Raw genomic sequence first — 13,846 nt, 5'->3', positions numbered from 1 at the left:
CAGCCGGGGTCTCGTCATTCCTTTACTGCACAAACCTTGGTGGTGTGTGATCTGGGAGCAGGCCGGGGCGCTGGAGCAGGGAGGTGGGCCGGGGGTGTCTGGGAAGGCTTCCTGGAAGAGGGGGCCTGAGAGACCTAGCCATCTTCCCATCTTCCCTAGAGCTGCGTGGCCTGGGGCCGGTCTCCTGGCTGGTGGGGATGGGGCCCTCTGGGCCTGTGTACAGCCAGTTGGGGTCTCTGTCAGCTCCTCCAGCCCTCGGCCCGCGTTTCCAGCCCTCTGCCCCCGGCAGAGCGCCAGCCAGGAGCCGTTCCTGCCCTGAGCTGAGCGGGGTCCGTGTGGTGTGGCTGTGCGGCAGGGGTGCGTGGCCCGGGCTCCCGCTGCCCCCACCCAGCCCTGGGCCTGCAGGCGGGGAGCATGCCAGAGGGAGGAGGGAGGGTCTAATGAAGTCCACGTGTGCCCATGGGGGGCGGGAGGCACGCAGGGCGGGACTGGGAACTGTGACAGACACACCCCTGGCCACCCTTCCCTGTGCCAGCACTGCTGGCCCAGTGGCCGGGCTGGGCCGGGGAATCCCCTGCCCCGCCCCCCGCCCCCCGAGCCTGAGCCTGGGACTCCCCCTTGGTGCTTTCCTCTGTGCTGGCTTTCTCGGATGGATCTGGGGGTGTGGCTGCTGGGAGTGGGCCCCACTGCGTGCCCACATCTGCCTGAGGGTTATTCTGGCAGCGACCCAGCATGTGCAAAGGCCCAGAGACTAGCATCCTAGGGGCCGGGCAGGCCGGCAGGCGGCAGCTGCGGCTCTGTGGGTGTGGAGGGGAGGGGCGGTGCGGGCACCGGTGCCAGCCCCGCGGGGGGCCCCGGTTCACCATCTGTGGCCAGCCAGGGGTCCCCGCGTCTCGGGCTGTGCTGAGGCTGAGCGAGCTAATCCGTGTTGAGTGCTTGCACGGGGAGGTCTTGTACAGCCATTAGAGGTGTTTGTGGTCACCGGCGCACCAGACGCCCCGGGGACCCTGCCGGGGCCGGGGTTGTACCAGCAAGCAAGGCGGGTGCACCTCTCCCTGGGGGGCCCCATGGGGATGGGGAGCCTTAGAGAAACCAAGGCCGGTCCTGGCCTCCATGGGTGAGGTCAGCAGGGTGCCGGCCTCGGGCGGGGCTCAGGTGGGGAGCGGGTTTGGACTGTGGTCGGGGCCTGCTGATAGGGGCCAGGGCTGGGGGGGGCTGAGGCCTGGAGGGGCCCTGGCTGGGGAGGAGCCTGCCGAGAGGGGCAGGGGCCAGCCGTGACCCCCATCTGTGTTGCCATAGCAGCCCTGGGGCTTGGAGAAGGAGATTCCCCGCCATGGCCTCAGCCCGGGCCGCGAGCAGAGCAGCGCCAGGGAGCCGCGCCGTCCCCGCCTCTGAGCGTGTCCAGATGCGGCCTAATGCAAGCCACATGGCCGCTCCCCGGGCGGGGCGGGGAGCTGAGGCCTGTCGTCACTCGGGGCCTGGGGGAGGCGTTGAACCTCCTCCTGCTGCAAGGCTCGGACCCAAGGTGCCAGGAGCCGGGGAGGCCGTCCAGGACCTGGTGGCGGGCAAGGGCCGGGTGGACGCAGGCTGGGCAGGCGGGGCCTTGGACGCCGCCCCGCCCGCAGACGGCCCCAGCGCTGTGTCTGGGACAGGCACAGGCACAAACACCGGCGGTGGCGTTTCAGCCTTCTACCCACCACAAGCTGCTTCCGGGCGTGGGAAGTGAACCCCGGAGGCCCGGGCCTCGGGACGTGGACATGGGGGGGGGTACTGGGCCCACGTTTCTCGGGACACGGGACACAGACACAGCAGGAAATGCTGGGAGGAGCTCGCTCAGCACTGCCCACCCGGGCCTTTCCACGGGACGTGGAGCCGAACTCCCTGACGCTCGCCGTGGGGCCCGCACCCCGGCTCTACACGGCCTGCACAGCGCACGCGGCAACCTTGTTTTCCCCTTCCTTCTCTTTCCCTTTGGTCTTTTCTTTTTGGTGGTGCTGGGTTTGAGTTACACCTTCAGTCTTTTTCAGATAGGGTCTTGCTTTTTGCCCAGGGCTGGCCCTGGGCCACAGTCCTTCTGCTTGTGCCTAGCTGGGATCATGTGTGTGCGCCACTAAGCCTGGCTCGTTTGTTGAGCTGCGATCTCACAGTTTGCTGGGGCTTGCCTGAACCCCGCTCCTCCCGAGCTCCGCCTCCCGAGGAGCTGGGATGGCAGACATGAGCCACTGCACCACTTCTTTTTGTCCCGAGTTCTCAGGTGAGCACTTGGCTTCTCTGGAGCAGGAGTAGTTGGTGCTTCACGGGGCCTGCTACCTCCGCTCTCTGTGTCCCTCCCCAGCGGCTCCAGGTGGCCTTGCCCCGCACGGTCCGGTCTGTCCCCCACGCGGTCCCTGTCTGTCCGCCGGGCCCGAGCTGTCTCTGAGCCACGTGACTTCTCGTTCACAGTGGCCTGCCGCACCCCATTCTGTGTTAGGTCAAAGATGAGGCGTGCAATGGGGGCCGGCCTCCAGAGCCGGCACAACTGCTATTTGTGGTGGTCGTTGGGCCAGCCCTGGGACTTGAACTCAGGGCCTGGCCGCTGTGCCGGAGCTACTTTGCCCAAGGCTAGCGCTCTCCCACTTGAACCAGAGCTCAAGTACTGGTTGGTTGCCCCTCCCCCAGGGGTGGACATGCCTGGCTTCTTCCCAGAGCCAAGTGCTCGGCCGGAAGACTCTGGGTGCTGCTGTGTCTGTCCACTGTGGGGTTCCGGGCTCCAGTCCCATCCTGGAGTCCTGTGGGAGTCACTGGCCTCCTGTGTCCTGGCCTTCCAGGAGCTTGGATGGAGGCCACAGCTCCACTCTGGTGGCAGCTGGGTCCTTTGTCCTCGGGACTTGGGGAGGGGTGCCCTCTGAATGAAGCCAGCCCTGAGCCGGGGCTCTGCCCACCCGTCCCCCGGAGCTTTGGGCTGTGTCACCCTGGGAATGGGCCTCGCCAGGCCCTCGGGGAGTGAACCTGCACCTCTGTCCTGGCTGTGCAACTTCTGGCGAAGGTGTCTCCCTCTCTGAGCCTTAGTTGTGCCTCTGTCAGATGTGGGTCGGTCGCTCAGGGCTCCTGAGAGACGTTAGCAAGACGTCAGTTAGCACGGGGGGGGGGGGCTGCTCCGGCCAAGCAGGCCTTTCTTTCCCTGCCAGCTGCGGGCTGAGCCCGGGGTGGACTGTGTTTTTGTTTGAGTGAACAGTCATGTGTTTTTGCTGGCCAGAAGCTGTCGCTCTGGCAGCGGTGGAGGACCAGCCCTGCTGGGGCTAGGCAGGGTGCTGAGCTGCTCACTTCCTGCCCCGCCTCCACGTGAGGCCCAGGCCAGGGCCCCTCCCTAGCGACGGCCCCCCTGCCTGTCACCTGGGGGCAGGTGACCCCGGGCTCAGGGTCACAGAGACCTGCGCCATGCTGCCCGGGCGAGGCGGCCCCGGGGATTTCTAAAAGAAGCTGCAATCTGGAGATTCACGTGATGGCTCTCAGTGCGGAGGTGGAGGCAGTTAGTAAAACTGGGGTGCTCTCTCTCTGGTGTGGTGTGGGGATCACGTTGCCGTGATGCCCCCAGGCTCCTCTTCGCATCGGTACGATGGCTTCACCGTGGCCGCGCTGGTGGCCACTTGCTCCGCAGGCCATGGGGCAGGGGAGAGGTGTTTTCGGTGGGGGTGGGGTGGGAGGCAGACCGGACAGTGTGTGGTCAAGGTGTGAGGTGTAAGGACATGGCGAGGTTCCCCCCCATGTTCAGGCAGAGCAGCCTGCAAAGCTGCTGGCTGGGAGTGAGGCTTGGGGGAGCCCTAGGCTGGCCCTGGCTTCCCACTGGGGACACTGAGCCACCGGTCCCTCCGGTGAGGCCATATGGGGAGGCCAGGGTTCAGTGAATGGAGCTCAGGCCCCACACTTGCCCCGAGGAAGATTCGTGTATACATGTACACACGTGTCCTAGTGCATTTGTCCCTAGACACACTCATTACTGCCGGGATCTGCAGAGTGCTCTGTGCTTACACACGCACCGGGCCGCCACCCAACAGATCTGAGCATGCGTCTTTCTGGTGTCTCGTTTAGCTCAGCCCCTCCACCCCCGCCAAAGCCACCATTCGGCTTGAGCAGTGCGTTGTGCCTATTACCCACTGCCTGTCAGAACGGGGCTGGCTGAGGATCCCTCGGGGGGATGAGCTGGGGTCTTTGGGGCTCGCACACAGCCCTCACACGGAGCAGTGAGGTTGTGGGCCGTTAAGTACAGCTGAGTTGCACCTGCGAGGAGGCTGGCCGCTCACTGCCGCGGGCTCTAGTGTGCACAGGTGGAGGGGGGAAGTGGCCGGCCGGGAGCGCCCTGCGTGCTTCGCAGGCCTCGGGCCTTCCTGTCTGTAGATGTCCGCCCGGCGCGGGGCTGGCCGCGCCCCGGTGTGGCTAGCTCTAGCTGGTGTAACCAAACAGTGTGTCAAAGCACGCTGCCAGCCGACGTGCCAGCGGCAGGCGAGCGTTCCGGTAGCCCCTGCTACCGGGACAGGATGGTGCCACCGCCATCTTGGCCCCGCCCCGGGCACGCGGAACTCTGTGTGTAGCTTTCATCTGTTTCCCGCTGAACCGAGGCGCAGAGCGGCTTCCCCGCCCGCAGGCCCTGTGGTCCTTTCCGCCAGGACGGCGGGCGTCTCCCAGGCTGGCCAGGTCTTCTCTTTCGCAGACTCCTTTCTGCTCTGGGGCGATTGTGGGTGGGTCTGTCGCCGGTGCGGCCGTCCGAGGGACCCCATGTCCCTGTTGGACGTGCCACGGCCCCCCCTTCCCAGCGAGGCGTGTGTGTCCTGTGAGAGACCTCTGCGCCCCGGGCTGCTCCTGAGAGATGTTTTGTGGGTTCACTGTTGACACGGAGGCCCTGGTGGGGGGATTCACTACTTTTGCCAGCGCTTGCTCTGCTCCGTGCGGCCCAGCTGACGGCTCTGGGACCAGTGCTCAGGTCAGCGTTGAAGCCTGTATTCTCTTCTTCATCCGGCTGGCTGGTTTTAGTTTGCGCCCTGCTTCTTTGGTTCTTTTTTTATTTTATTTTTTTTTGTCGGTTGTGGGGCTTGAACTCTGGGCCTGGGCGCTGTCACTCAGCTCTTCAGCTCAAGGCGAGCGCTCTACCATTTGAGCTACAGCGCCACTTCCAGTTTTCTGGTGGTTTATTGGAGATAGGAGTCTCACGGTCTTTCCTGCCCGGGCTGGCTTTGAACCGCGATCCTCAGATCTCAGCCTCCTGAGTAGCTAGGATGACAGGGGTGAGCCACCAGCGCCCGGCCTTCTTTGGTTCTTGTAGGTAATGCACGTGTGCCGGCTCTGCTGAGCTGGGTGTGTGCGGGGCCGGGGCGAGCTGGGGCTGGGCTGGGGCTGGCGGACCTTGGGGGCTCCCCTGGGTCTCGTCCCCAGGGCCAGCCCTGACTTGCCCATGTGGAGGGAGGGCAGGAGCTGCAGGGCCTCCCGGAATTTCATGCAGGCTACAAGCTGGGGGCTGAGCTGGGGCGGGCTCGGGCGGAGCCCCCATCCGTCCACCACCCTCCTGTTCCGCTCTGTGACCCCAGGGCCCAGAGACAGTTGTGCCCAGGTCGTCTGCCAGCTGGGCCACATCTCAGACCTCATGAAAAGACGCGGGCACCTGGGTGGTGGAGGAGGCCGGCCTGGCCCCTCCCCCAGAGAGCACTGCAGCAGGGGCGGGGGCCCAGGCCGCAGCAATCTCTGGCTGTTTGCTGAGGCTCTGCAAACATCCTGAGCAAACGGGGGGAGAGGGGGTGGACAGGACCCCATCAGCCCTTTCCTGCCAGGTGGAGGAATTCCTCTGCAGCCCTCCAGAGCCCCATTCAGGGATTTCACATCCGGGAGAGGGGGGCGGTGGGGGGCGGGTGGGGTGAGGGGAAGGGCAGGGGGGAGGGGGAGGGTCTCGACCTCTGGGTTGGATTGTTCCGGATACCCATTGTCCTGTAATCAAAGGAAGTGAGGGTCATCCCCGAATGCCCGCAGCTGTTTATAACTGCACTCTCCTGGCCGGTGATGCCAGCCTGCCGTGGAGGGCAGAGGGGTCCCTCGGGTCCGGCCACTCCTGCCGCCCACTCCCCACCAGAACCCCGGGCTGGGCCCCGGGACAGCTCTGTGACGGTGGCTGTCAGTCCTTCCGAGACGCTGAGCCCAGCACCGGGCAGGTCCGCGCCTGGACCTGTGCTGACCGAAGGGCCTTTCCTCTGTGTGCCCCGCTCCACATGGCTTTGTGTCCCTGTGTCCAGTGCTGTGTGTATGTCTGTCAGCTTGCAGAGTCCTCCGTGCATTTGCTGGTGCCCCTGTGGCGGGCGCCCTGGCTGCCCAGCCTCCCGCTCAGCCCCCACAGGCCCCGGCGCTGGTTGTGACCAGGCGGGAAGACTTCCCTGGCCGGTGCACACAGGCCCGAGCTTCAGCCGCGCAGGCTCACTGCCTCCTGTCCTACGTCTTTGCTCCTTGGTGGTTCTTTCTCGTTTCTCCGGGGGTCGAGGTGCTGTTCTTCGGGGTGGTCTTTGCCTTGGCTGGCTTCAGGATTTTGGTGGATTTTTGTGGCTGGCAGGGTTTGTGTGTGTGTTGCCACTTCTGTGCACTTTGGAGATGGCTGCAGGCCCGTGCTGCGGTCCGGGGGCTCTGGGGTGTGGGTGGCCTCAGTTGAGCCCTTGGAGCTGCTCTTTGGCTATGGGGCTCCCCCAGCCCCTGTGGGAAGGCGGGGCCTCCTGGGTGAGTCCCCCAGGGTTGGGGGTGGGGGGCTTTCCACGCGAGGCTCCACGCTGCCCCCGCAGGCTCCATCAAAGACCTGATCGAGACGTGCTGCGCGGCCGGCCAGCAGTGGGCCATCGACAAGGACGAGTGTCTGGAGATCCCCGAGAGTGGGCCGGAGGGCGACACGTGCAGGTGAGGGGCCTGGGCGCCCGTGTCCCCAGCACCGCTGACCATGCTGATCTGCTGCCGGCCCAGTGTCCCAGTGGGCGTGGCCACCGGGGCACCATTTGGGGCGTGCTGAGAAGGCGCTGCCGCATCACCGGGACAGCCCCAGGGGCACACTGAGGGGGCCCTGTATCACCGGACAGCCCCAGGGGCACGCTGAGGGGGCCCCGCATCACTGGGACAGCCCCAGGGGTGTGCTGAGGGGGCCCTGCATCACCGGACAGCCCCAGGGGTGTGCTGAGGGGCCCCGCATCACTGGGACAGCCCCAGGGGCGCATTGAGGGGCCCCGCATCACTGGGACAGCCCCAGGGGCGCGTTGAGGGCCCCGCATCACCGGGACAGCCCCAGGGGCGTGTTGAGGGGGCCCTGCATCACCGGACAGCCCCAGGGGCGCGCTGAGGGGCCCCTTATCACCGGGCAGCCCCAGGGGCGCGCTGAGGGGCCCCGCATCACCCGACAGCCCCAGGGGCGCGCTGAGGGGGCCCCGCATCACTGGGACAGCCCCAGGGGCACGCTGAGGGGCCCCGCATCACCCGACAGCCCCAGGGGCGCGCTGAGGGGCCCCGCATCACCCGACAGCCCCGTCTCCCCCAGGCGTGCGTTCCTTCCCATCCAGCTGTCTGGGCGACCCCCGAGGCCTGGCCATTCTCCGTCCTCCCCTGCTGCCCGTTTCCTCTGGCCCTGGGGTTCCCTGCGCTGAGCCACTTAGGCCCAAGGTTGAGAAAGACACCGCGTGGCCACCATCTCCCCTCCTCTCGGCACCCCATCTTTCCAGACGGCACAGTTCAGGGAGTGTACGATTCCCTGCCCAGCGCCCTGGCAGGATGGCCTCCGCGACACCTCCTTTCTGCAGGGTGGCCTCCGCGACACCCCCTTTCTGCAGGGTGGCCTCCGCGACACCTCCTTTCTGCAGGGTGGCCTCCGCGACACCCCCTTTCCTTTCTGCAGGGTGGCCTCCGCGACACCCCCTTTCCTTTCTGCAGGGTGGCCTCCGCGACACCTCCTTTCCTTTCTGCAGGGTGGCCTCCGCGACACCTCCTTTCCTTTCTGCAGGGTGGCCTCCGCGACACCTCCTTTCTGCAGGGTGGCCTCCGCGACACCCCCTTTCCTTTCTGCAGGGTGGCCTCCGCGACACCTCCTTTCTGCAGGGTGGCCTCCGCGACACCCCCTTTCCTTTCTGCAGGGTGGCCTCCGCGACACCCCCTTTTCTGGTGCCCAGCGCACGCTGCCTTTTTTGCACAGTGCCCCTCCCCCCGTCCTGCCACCCTCCAGTCTGGGCTGCTGAGGAGTTAGAGCACGCGCTGCGCCGGGCTGGGCACACGCGTGTGCACTTGCTCTCCCTGTGACAAGGAAGCCGGGAGGCACCCGCCCCGGGGTGCAGGCGTGGAGCACCCCTCCTGGAGCCCCTGGCCTGATCGTCCTGGCTCAGCTGCCACTGCTCCAGGGCCGCCCCGCAGAGAGGGCCGGCGTTCCGGGGACCCCTCTCCTCTCCCGCATGGGTCCACCCCGGGCTTTCTGCGGGAACCCCATCCTGCCAGGCCCGGCTGCGTTTCTGGGTTCAGCCTAGAAATGAGCTCATACCGCCCGGCCCCGCTTGCTGTGGACGTGCCCCCCGCCTGGCCTCCCCTCCGGGACGGGGTTCTGTGGGGGACCGGGCTCTGGGCTGAGCCGCCCGCCTTACAGGACCGCCCAGAAGCACTGCTGCGTCTCCTACCTGAAGGAGAAGAGCTGCGTGGCCGGTGTCATGGGAGCCAAGGAGGGCGAGGCCTGTGGAGCCGAGGACGACAGCTGCGGCGTCTCCCTGTACAAGGCAAGCACGGCCTGCCCCGCCCGCCACCAGGCAGCGCCCGCGGCCCCCCTCCCCCCTCCCCCCTCCCCCCTCCCCCCGGCCGGGGAGACACACGGCATCATCGGCGAGCCCGGTGTGTGCCAGGCATTGGAGATGGATGGTGGTCCGCGGTGGGGGATGGAGCCCCCCTTTCGGTCACATGCCAGAAGGCCGCAGTGCCAAGGAGGTTGGTGAAGGAGGTCCGTGCGGCCCGGGTGACAAGTTTGGCCACAGGCGGTGGAAATCCCTGAACAGGACGTTGGCTTCCCTCTGGCCTGAGCCAGAGAAGCGCAGTGCGCAGCCCTCAGCCGCTGGGGCAGGGACGCGGGCGCTTAGCAGCTTTGGGGCCCCAGAGGTCCTGCGAGCACTGTGGACGGGAGGGAGAGTCAGTAACTGGAGCTGTTACACCGTCTGAGCCGGTGTAAGGCCACGCAGCGTCTTCAGGGACCCGGCTTTCTGTTCAACAGTCCTCAGCTTGCAGCTTCTATCTCAAGTCATTTCATGACCCAATATGGCTGCAAAAGCGCCAGCCACCCGAATGTTCTCATGAAAGGAGACGTGAAGGGCAGAAAGGATGAACTTTGTGGTAGTTGGTCCCCATGAAAAGCTCTCTTGGAAACTACCCAGTGAAGGAGGGGTGCTGGCTTCCGGCTGGCCTGGCTAGGATGGAGACACGCTGTGCTGCTGGTCAGGGTGGGACAGACACGCTGCGCTGCTGGTCAGGGTGGGACCAGACACACTGTGCTGCTGGTCAGGGTGGGACAGACACGCTGCGCTGCTGCGGGTGCGTCCCCAGTGCTTTCTGCAGAGGGACATTATTTATTTATTGATGGAGACGAGCATAGCCCCGCGCTGTATTAGGCCTGGGACATAGAGGTAGAGCTCCAGCCCTGAGATAGGATATGCAGGTGGGCAGAGGGGACCAGACTACACTGAACCGCATCCTTGCCAGGCATAGTAGGATATGCTTGGGATCCCAGCTATTTGGGAGGCATAGTTCAGGTTAAAACAAACCAACCCTAGCAAACCCCAACTCAACCAACAAGGTGGGTACAGTAGTGTGTGCCTGTCATCCCAGCTATGTAGGAAACATATATAGGAAGATCTTGGTCCTGGCCAGCCAAAGGAAAAGCATAAGAGCCTACCTGAAAATTAACCGAAAGCAAAAGAGCTGGTGGCGTAAGTGGTACAGCACTTGCTTAGAAATCACAAGGCCCTGAGTTCAAACCCCAGTACCACCAAAATAAAACAAAAGCAAACAGCCCAAACTTCACCAGCCCCTCCCGGCACGGGCAGGGAGTGATGGCCGGCGTCTCCCACAGCAATGCTGTGACTGCTGTGGCCTGGGACTGAGAGTGAGGGCCGAGGGCCAGTCCTGCGAGTCCAACCCCAACCTGGGCTACCCCTGTAACCACGTCATGCTCTCCTGCTGTGAGGGCGAAGACCCCCTCATGGTGCCTGAGGTCCGCCAGCCCCCAGAGCCCCAGGCTGCCCCTCGGAGAGGTGAGTGAGGTCTTCCCCAGAGGGCGTGTGGGGCAGGTGGGAGGAGCCAAGGGCAGGTGGGAGGAGCCTAGGGTGGGTGGGAGGAGCCTAGGGTGGGTGGGAGGAGCCTAGGGTGGGTGGGAGGAAACAAAGGGCAGGTAGGAGGAAGCCATGGGCAGGTGGGAGGGGCCAAGGGTGGGTGGGAGGGGCCAAGGGTGAGTAGGAGGAGCCAAGGGTGGGTGGGAGGAGCCAAGGGCAGGTAGCCTCTGTGGGGACTTTGGTTCCACTGTCACCAGTTTGTGGAACAAGCTCTTCTCTCCAGGGAGTGCTGAGGCCACTCCCTGTGGCCTTTACCTTTTTACTTCTGAAATGAGGTTCTCACCATCTACTCCACCATGAGCCCATCCTCCACCCATTACCTTTGCACTTCCTTACCACCCTCCCAGCTTCTATCTTCTTCCACAGCTACTAATCCATCCATCCAATCATCCACTCATCTACCCATCCATCCATCCATCCACCTACCCATCACCCATCCACCCACCCACCTACCCATCTGTTCATCCACCCATCCATCCACCTATTCATCATCCATCCATCCACTCATCCACCCACCCATCCATCCACCCACCCTTCCTTCCATCCACCCATCCATTATCCACCCATCCACCTATCCACCCACCTATTCACTCATCCATTCCATCCATCCATCCATGTCTATCCATCCATTCATCAATTCATTCATCTATCTACCCATCCATTCACTCACTGATCCATCTATCCACCCAACCTCACTGACTGGCAGACCTGCACTGGTTCATGGGGCTTGTGCACTCTACCACCGGTTCTGGCCAACCTGGCTCCGTCCTGGCTGCTGACCGCCACTGCAGTTTCAGAGGCGGAGGTGGTGAGCCGCGAGGCCCTGACACTGGGCACAGAGGCTGAGCTGCCCAACAGCCTGCCCGGCGATGACCAGGATGAGTGCCTGCTGCTCCCCGGAGAGCTGTGCCAGCACCTGTGCATCAACACCGTGGGCTCCTACCGCTGTGCCTGCTTTCCTGGCTTCTCGCTGCAGGACGATGGCCGCTCCTGCCTTCCAGGTGAGGGGAGGGGCTGTGCTGCCCGCGGTGGGGATGGGGATGTGCCCTGGGAATGCTGGCGGCTCTGTCCCGGAGCTCCCCCTGCTGGGCTGCCCAGGATGGAGTCATTGTTGGTGTGGACTTTTCTCTCCTCCACCCCTCTCCGACCCACCTAGCTGTGAGATGATTCTTGCCTGAGCTACTCTGCAGTCTGAGCCTCAGTTTCTCCTGTAAGATGGGGGTGGGGGACGGTGTGGTACCCAGGCGTGAGAAGGCCTGGTGGAGGATGGGAGCCTCCCCTTGCTGTCTGCCCATGCCAGATGGAGAACCCCGGCAGCCGGACGTGGCGCCAGAGCCTGCACCCAGGCCAGAGCCGGCCCCCGCGGCCTCCAATTCCATCCCCATGCCGGTGCCACAGCCCAACACCTGCAAAGGTGAGTGGAGGGGCGTCCTCCACGGGGTGCTGGGCTCCAGCACGGCCCTGGACCAGCGGGGGCTGGGGGCCAGCTGTGTGACCCAGGCCACGGCGGGGGGGGGGGCGTCTTCCATGGGGTGCTGGGCTCCGGCACAGTCCCAGCCCCGCGGGGGCTGGGGGCCCTCTGTGTGGCCAAGGCCACGGCGGGGGAGGGGCGTCCTCCACGGGGTGCTGGGCTCCAGCACGGCCCTGGACCAGCGGGGGCTGGGGGCCAGCTGTGTGGCCCAGGCCACGGCGGGGGAGGGGCGTCCTCCACGGGGTGCTGGGCTCCGGCACAGTCCCAGCCCCGCGGGGGCTGGGGGCCCTCTGTGTGGCCAAGGCCACGGCAGGGGAGGGGCGTCCTCCATGGGGTGCTGGGCTCCGGCACGGCCCCGGCCCCACTGGGGCTGGGGGCCAGCTGTGTGGCCCAGGCCACGGCGGGGCCTCTGACCGCCTGTGGTTCCCCCCAGACAACGGGCCCTGCAGGCAGGTGTGCAGAATCATCGGGGGCTCCGCCATGTGCTCCTGCTTCCCGGGCTATGCCATTATGGCGGACGGTGTGTCCTGTGAAGGTGAGGACTCTGGGCCCCCCTCACGCACGCAAACCCGGCCGACCTGGGGTGGGGCTCCAGTCGGGCGGTCAGGTGGTCAGGACCCAGACTCACCGTGTGGTCTGGTTGCTGTGGTGGAGCCCAGAGGAGCCACCTACACGCTTGCCACGGATTGCTCAGCTGTGTCCCAAGCAGTTTCTCAAGCTTGGACAGGAATGCAGGTCACCTGCAGATCTGGCCACACATATCCATTGTGACTGCCTCCCGTGCCCCAGGAGGCCCAGCCGGGCCTGCGAGTTCCTTCCTTCCTTCCTTCCTTCCTTCCTTCCTTCCTTCCTTCCTTCCCTTCCTTCCTTCCTTCCTTCCTTCCTTCCTTCCTTCCTTCCTTCCTTCCCTTCCTTCCTTCCTTCCTTCCAGTACTGGGACTTGCACTTATAGCCTGGGTGCTGTCCCTTAGCTTTTTAGCTCAAGGCTGGCATTCTACCACTCAAACCACAGCTCCACTTCAACTTTTTGGTGGTTAATTAGAGATAAGAGTTTCCCAGACTTTCCTGCTTGGGCTGACTTTGAACCGCAATCCTCAGACCTCAGCTTCTTAAGTAGCTAGGATTGCAGATGTGAGCCACCAGGGCTCCCAACCAGGACTCCGTGGCTCTCTTTGGCCACACTTGCCTGTGAGGCCGTCCCTGTCCCCTGTCTGTGTGGCCAGGCTGCTCAGCCCTGGGTGAGCCCTGGGTGGAGGAAGGGCAGGAGGAGCCGATGTGGTCACATGACAGCTGCACCCCGCAGCGGCCCTCCCTCTCGCCTGCGCACCCAGGGGGTAGTTTCAGGGATTCCAGTCAGGTGTGCCCAGGATAGTCACCTCCCTCCCAGATGCTCAAATCCACATCTTGCCCTGGACCATCCAACACCAGGGGTGCTGCAGCCCTGCCAAGGCACACACACAGTGGTGCCTGGCAGGCTTTTCTCCCCAGTGGTGGGGGCAGACGCAGGTGAAGCTGTGCCTTCTGTCCAGCTGACCACGAGGCGTGGCCAGCGTCCACTCTCTGCAAGCCACCCGTCCTCCTCCGGGGCCTGTAGTAAGAGCTGTGGGGCGCGAGCCCGCAGGAGAGCACGCACGCAGCCCTGCCCGCGGGGCAGTCCCACTCTGCTCTGCTGTGTTTGCAATCCTCAAATGCGTTACCAACCAGGAAAAGCTCAAGAACTTCTAAACTCGTTCCAGATTCGGAGTTTCCCTGGAAACTTCCTAACACCTGCCCACCCTCCCTCCAGCTCCCTTGGTAACCCCTTCTCTCCAGCCTTGCCCCTTAATCTCGAGTTCACAACTTGGCCGCTGTGGATGGACACAGACGTAGGTGGGGGGGAGGCCGTGTCTGGTCCTGCCCACTGTGTGAGGGAGGGTGGACAGCCTGGCCTCCTGAGACTCGCTCGCCGCTCCGCATCCTTTCTGGGGGAGGGAGGGGGGCCTAGTCCTGACATGGGTGGCAGACTTGGTTCTAAGGCCTAGCTGCCCCTCAG

At 64.7% G+C, this 13,846-nt stretch overlaps 1 protein-coding gene across 2 annotated transcripts in view; it reads left to right on the top strand.

The window, feature by feature from the left end:
* LOC138824850 (fibulin-2-like) overlaps positions 1-13,846 on the top strand; it is a 46,161-nt gene that overhangs the window by 17,625 nt on the left and 14,690 nt on the right. For both annotated transcript variants that reach the window (XM_070019227.1, XM_070019225.1), the window contains exons 3-8: positions 6,789-6,900; positions 8,618-8,744; positions 10,085-10,265; positions 11,135-11,344; positions 11,644-11,757; positions 12,248-12,349. In XM_070019227.1, coding sequence (XP_069875328.1) covers positions 6,789-6,900; positions 8,618-8,744; positions 10,085-10,265; positions 11,135-11,344; positions 11,644-11,757; positions 12,248-12,349 — 846 coding nt within the window. The remainder of the gene's footprint in view (positions 1-6,788; positions 6,901-8,617; positions 8,745-10,084; positions 10,266-11,134; positions 11,345-11,643; positions 11,758-12,247; positions 12,350-13,846) is intronic.

Source organism: Dipodomys merriami, unplaced genomic scaffold (genome assembly GCF_024711535.1).
Source record: "Dipodomys merriami isolate MVZ:Mamm:240054 unplaced genomic scaffold, mDipMer1.0.p SCAF_13, whole genome shotgun sequence".
Lineage (NCBI taxonomy): Eukaryota > Metazoa > Chordata > Mammalia > Rodentia > Heteromyidae > Dipodomys > Dipodomys merriami.
This window is presented reverse-complemented; position numbering and strand designations above follow the sequence as displayed.